A 6,000-nucleotide genomic window follows, 5' to 3' on the forward strand; every position below is an offset into this window, starting at 1 on the left:
TTTCTAAAATTTTTGAGAATTGTGGAAGAAGAGAAACAGGTCTATAGTTTGTAAATTGGTGTTTGTCTCCACTCTTATAGATAGGAATCACTTTGGCTATTTTCATTTGGTTTGGGAATCTCCCAGTTCGTAATGATAAGTTACATATGTATGTCAGAGGCTTAGATAAACTATAGATGACTTTTTTCACCACCTTCATATCTATATCCTCACAATCATTTGAGTTTTTACTTTTGAAATTATTCACAATTGATATCAGTTCATTTTCGTTCACATCAGAGAGAAAGATGAAGCTCGTCTGCTGGACTTTATATATGTAGTTGTAGATTTAGATAAGTTAATTTTTCTCTATGAGTTCTGGTAAATCGCCTGTCCGTCCTGGGGGAGGATCCCTCCTTCATGTGGGCACCCCTGAGTTTTCTTCGTTTTTTCCGGAATCCGTTTTTTTAGGAGTTTTTCATTACCGCGAAGGGGGGTCTAAGGGCAGGGATGCCAGTATAGCTTAGTCAGTTTGTTAGTTCATTTTACTATATTCCTATTGATCTCTTTGTATTCATGATCCTTTTGAGTTCATGTTTTACTTCAAAGCCCATCGAGACGACTGTTGTTGTGATTTTGGGCTATACAAATAAAATTGAATTGAATTGAATTGAAAGATTGATTGTGGGATCCTGTTGATGGGTGGATTATTGTCTTTGCTAGTTTTGCATTTTGGAATTTCCGCTGCCAACTCTGGACCCACGTTTACGAAATAGTTATTGAGGCCGTTTGCTGCTACATTGATGTCATAGCTTTGACCCTTCTCATCTGTAAAGTAATCTGGATAAGTTTGCTTTTTGTCCCATTTTTAATGATGTTATTTAATATTTCCCAAACTCGCTTTACGTTGTATTTATTTTCATTCAGTAGATTATTGAAGTACACTTTTTTACTGTAACGTGTTATTTCAGTTAGTTTATTTTTATATGACTTATATCTTTGTTCAGTTTCTCTTGTCCTCTGTTTTAAGAATTTTTTATAGAGGTTATTTTTCTTTTTACAAGCATTTTGTAAACCGGTGGTTAACCAAGGGCATTTGGCAAATTTGTTCTTGAATTTATAAATTGGACAGTTCTTATTGTAAAGTGAGCTAAATATTTCTAAAAAACATTTATAAGCAATATCGACATCTTTCTCTCTGTACACAGAGTTCCAGTTTTGTCTGAATAAGTCATTATTCAGAGCATTCATGGTTCTTTCATTTCTTAACCTTTTATAGCTTTTATGGTTCTTTTATCATTTTTTTTGTCTGCACCTTGATGTCAAATAGTGCAAAAACTGGTAAATGATCAGTTATGTCACATATCATTAGTCCACTCATATGAGTGTATTCTATATTATTTGTAAAAATATTATCAATAAGAGTAGCACTTTGAGTAGTGATTCTGCTGGGTCTTGTTATGGTTGGATGTAAACTCATAGCATACATTCTGCTGATAAAGTCGTCGGTGGCTTTATGTTTGCTGGGGTTTATCAGATCCATATTGAAGTCTCCACAGATGTATAATATTTTGTTATTTAGAGAGGTAAACATCTTTTCCATCCAGTCACTGAACACTTCTAAGCTTGACCCTGGCGACCTATAAACACAGCTTATAATGACATTTTTCCCTGAATAGTTACATATTTCAATTGTAAGACATTCCAGTATTCCATCCACTGCGACAGACAATTTATCAATTACCGTAAACTTCATATTTTTTTCCACATATATTGCGACTCCTCCGCCTTTTTTGTTTACTCTGTTCACATAGTTAAGTTCATAGTTTTCCAATTCAAAGTCAGCGTCCTTGTCGCAGGTGAACCAAGTCTCAGATATGGTTATGATATCAAAGGAATGCCCGATGTTCTGTAAATAGTCCTTGATGTCTTCAAAGTTGGTATACATGCTTCTGCTGTTAAAGTGAATGATTGACAGTTTTTCTTCTGGGTTAACAGAGTTTTTAAAGTCATCTATGCTGTAGTATTTGCAGTCCATATTAACAGTGGAAAAGAATTGATCAGGGTCGATGTCTTGAAGGTTGTTGTCATTATCACTGAATATTTGAAGGTCGGTTTGCTCACCATTCAGATCTCTCTGAGAGTTGTGGTTGCGGGTGACTGTTGTAGAAAAAGTGTTGTTTTTTTTAGAAGCCATGGATAGTAGAGTTTGTCTCCTCATCTCGTAAGACCAGCATCTTCACGTATCTCTTGTTTAGACTGTAGTGGGTAAATATTTTTCCAAATTTTGCAGGCTCCTGATAAGAACAACCTTGGACTGCTCAGGGAGACACAGAGTTTGGCATAAATTTTACAGTCTTTTACCGAGGTTCCCTGAATTATCCCCTGCTTTTTAAAGAAACGTGCTCTTCAGGCGATGTCGGCATTCCTTTTCGTGAGGTTGTCATTCATGAAAACGTTGGTTCCCCTCAGATTTCTTCCTTGCTTCAATAAAGCTGCTTTGTGTTTCCGATTGACAAACTTTAAGAGGATTGCTGGTTTGTCGGTGTCTCTTTTCCTGGGAAGCGGTCTGCAGATCTCCACATTGTTGGTGTCCAGAGAAATTCCATTGGACTTTAGGAACTCCTCCACCTGTTTTTCCACAGAGCTCGTCTCCTGCTCGTCGGATTCCTCAGCGTTCCCAGCGGTCACCGCATGCGCGTGGGACCGGGGTTTGATTTTCAATCCGGTGATTATCACGTCATTAGATCTGGAGATCTGCTCTTGGTCATCCATTCGTTTCTCGATTATATCCATCCTGTTGAAGCACTGCTCCTGCAGAGCCCGGACCTGCTTCACCTCTCCGATAGCATCCAGAATTTGTCCATGAACAATCTTCATAGCTTTGATCTCTTCCAGCACGAAATCAAGCATCTTCCTCAAGTCCTCATATTCCTCAGACACTGGGTTTCTTCTCGGCATGTTTAGGAATTGCTTTTCTCAATATTTACGCTTTTATGCGGTAAATAGAGTTGAGAACTGCAGCTGCTCTATGCCTGCGTGGCGTCTTCTCCGAGAGCCGGAAGTCACTTTTGATTCTTTGATTCAAGAAAATGTAAAGTGATCCATTCCTTGAATGCACCCCCCCCCCTCCTTCGGCAAGTTGGGGGGTGGTTGCCTAGGGTGTGAGGTGGGTCTCCCTGGGGGCCCTGGTTTGTGCCTGGAGTTGGGGTGGAACTCCCGGGTGGTGCTTGTCTGGGGCTGGGGGGTGGTCCCTGGTGGGTTGGGCCTTGACCTAGGCTCCCTGCCGCGGTGGGAGGGCTGTAGTCTGGCTGGGTTGAGACTCGAACTATGATGGTTTCAAAAACACTCATAGTGTTTGGAGTTCATAATCACACTGTGAGCAAACCAATCATCTGTTTATTTTCAGCTTGAGGTCCAGGCTATTGTTAGCCACACCCCTGTCAAATGTTGGTCAAATCACTCAGTACCAGAAGTTTAACCTGTGTTGGTTACAAGCTGCCATTATTTAGGTCTGAGAGAAAACCTAATGTCCTTCCTGTATGAGTGAGAACATGAACAAACAGATGTTTTTGCTCTTACACATGTCTGCTCTTATAAATAAGAAGCGTTACTTTTGTTCAGTAACACTGTGCATGTGAAGACAAGGATCTTCGTTTTTGTCTTTTCGCTGCTCCTTTTAGTGGGTGCCACACCCAATCCTCCCCCTCCATCTAACCCTCTCCATCTTCCTTTTTCCCATTTTCCACCTTCATGTCCTCCTTCATTACATCCATGAACCTCCTGAAATGTGAGGTTTCAAAATGTCTCACTGCATAGGAATAAACATAATGTAGCAGAAACTGGTGGTTTGTTTCCCAAATGTATAGACACAAAAGTATTTTCGGCTTAATTTTAGTAGATTATTAACCATCAAGTTCAGTGTTTACGTGTTTTCAGGGTGAAAACTGGTGCTAATGGTTTGTGTGAGCCTTGAGCTGTGGGACAGTAATCCTTCCTCTGCCTGACAGGCTCCTAGAGGCGACGAAGGACGAGGCCGTGGTGAGGAGTCAGGATCTGTTCACTGTGGTGCGGTACGTGTCCTACAACCCACTGGGGGAGAGCATGGCCTGGGACTGGACCACCTTAAACTGGGACTACCTGGTAAAGAGGTTGGTGTCAGCACTCACTAGTGCCTTTCACATGGTAAATGGTAAATGGCGTATACTTATATAGCGCCTTTCTTCCTACAAGGACAAAGCGCTTTACAGTCACAGACCCATTCACCCAGTCACACACATTCACTCACACATTCACACACTGGTGGTCGCTCCGCTGCCAAACACAGGCGCCCGCCTACCACCAGAGGCAAGGTGGGGTTCAGTGTCTTGCCCAAGGACGCTTCGACTCATGGGCGTGCAAGGCGGGAATCGAACCTGCAACCTTACGATCATGGGACGACCGCCCTACCGCTGCACCACGGCCGCCCCATCACATCATTTGATCCTCATCAAATGAGAATCCTTGTTGAGATTGGGCGTATGAGTAATCTGAGTACAGTTTTATCTCAGGGTTTCGTTCTTTGTTGAAGCTGCTTCTGTTTTCACAGGTACACCATCAATGACAGGAACCTGGGCCGCTTGCTGCAGCAGATCTCCTCCACATACAACAGCAAGCTGCAGCTGTGGAAGGTCAGGCCGTCTGCCGCTCCTCTCCATCTGTCGCCTCCTTCTCCTGACTGAAACATGAGCAAAGGCTAACTGTGATACTTTCTCCCCTCCTTAAGATGGAGCACTTCTTTAATCTGACCCCAGACGCAGGAGCGGGGCAGATGCCCCGCCAGCAGGCGCTGGAGACAGTGAGGAACAACATCGAATGGCTCAACAGGAACCGAGAGGAGATCGCCTCCTGGTTGCAAAAGAACGTCATGTGAAGACAGAAGAAACTGAATGTTCTGGAGCTTCATGTTCTTGTCTAAAAATTATTTATTCTTCCATGTTTTTTTGAGGCTTCTTCGCGTTTTGATCAAAGGAAAGAAATAAAATCTGAAGAGGCACACAATGTTTTTCAGTGCAGAATTAAAAAACCTCTTTCGAATGTTTCTGTAATCGGTGTGTCCGCAAAGATGTGTAAATGAATGAAGATATTTCTAATAAAACAAACTCATCTTTTGCCATGGAGAGGTGCTAATGTATACAGTAATATTTCCATGCATCCATTGTTTATACCTGCTACATCCGTTTCGGGGTCACAGATGAACTATGAACAGAGCCTAAAGGCCGTGTCACACAGCCACTACGTTTGCTTTGTGAATATTGCACCGATTAAAAACTGTGAAAATTCAAGGAAAAATTGAGAAAATGTGTGGTTTTTACGTAAAATTTTCACAGAATAAATCACGTTAAGAACACGTAGGTCAACGTGAACCGAGTCGTTCCGGGTTACAGCACAAGGCCCAACAGTTCGTTTTCTTGGTCACATAATCGATGAGGCTGGCGTCAGAGCAGACCCACACAAAGTGACTGGTATAGAGAAATTTGCACAGCCGCAAAATGTAACTGAACTCAAAAGGTTCTTGGGGATGGTTAATTATTTAGCCAAGTTTTCACCCATTGTATGAGCTACTGAAAGGACATGTGGAGTGGACGTGGGGACCTGCACAGTGTGAGGCGTTCCGGAAGGTGAAGACAGCACTGACTACCTCTCCAATACTCACCTTCTACAACACCAGCAAACCCACCCTTGTGTCAGCAGGTGCTAGCAGCTATGGGCTAGGGGGCGTCCTCCTTCAGCAACACGGGGACCACGGGAAACCTTTAGCTTACTGCTCCAGACGCCTCAGAGATGCAGAAAAAAGATACGTACAGATCGTAAAGGAGTGTCTGGCTAGTGTATGGGCGTGCGAACACTTTGACAAGTACTTATATGGACTGGACTATTTTAGGTTGGTTACAGATCATAAACCACAGAAGAACAAATACCTGGACTGTGTACCAGTTATGTGCCAGAGGTTACTGATGAGGTTAATGCGTTTTAATGCCA

The 6,000-nt window shown here is 42.4% G+C and overlaps 1 protein-coding gene across 2 annotated transcripts in view; it reads left to right on the forward strand.

Annotated features, from left to right (window-relative positions):
• The window catches only part of enpep (glutamyl aminopeptidase), a 29,566-nt gene extending 24,428 nt beyond the window's left edge, over positions 1–5,138 (forward strand). For both annotated transcript variants that reach the window (XM_004084237.4, XM_020699649.2), the window contains exons 18-20: positions 3,990–4,130; positions 4,568–4,649; positions 4,745–5,138. In XM_004084237.4, coding sequence (XP_004084285.1) covers positions 3,990–4,130; positions 4,568–4,649; positions 4,745–4,891 — 370 coding nt within the window. In that variant the 3' untranslated portion in view covers positions 4,892–5,138. The remainder of the gene's footprint in view (positions 1–3,989; positions 4,131–4,567; positions 4,650–4,744) is intronic.
• Positions 5,139–6,000: the final 862 nt, after the last annotated feature.

The sequence above is a fragment of the Oryzias latipes genome, chromosome 22 (assembly GCF_053564925.1).
Source record: "Oryzias latipes strain Hd-rR chromosome 22, Olatipes_Hd-rR_3.1".
Lineage (NCBI taxonomy): Eukaryota > Metazoa > Chordata > Actinopteri > Beloniformes > Adrianichthyidae > Oryzias > Oryzias latipes.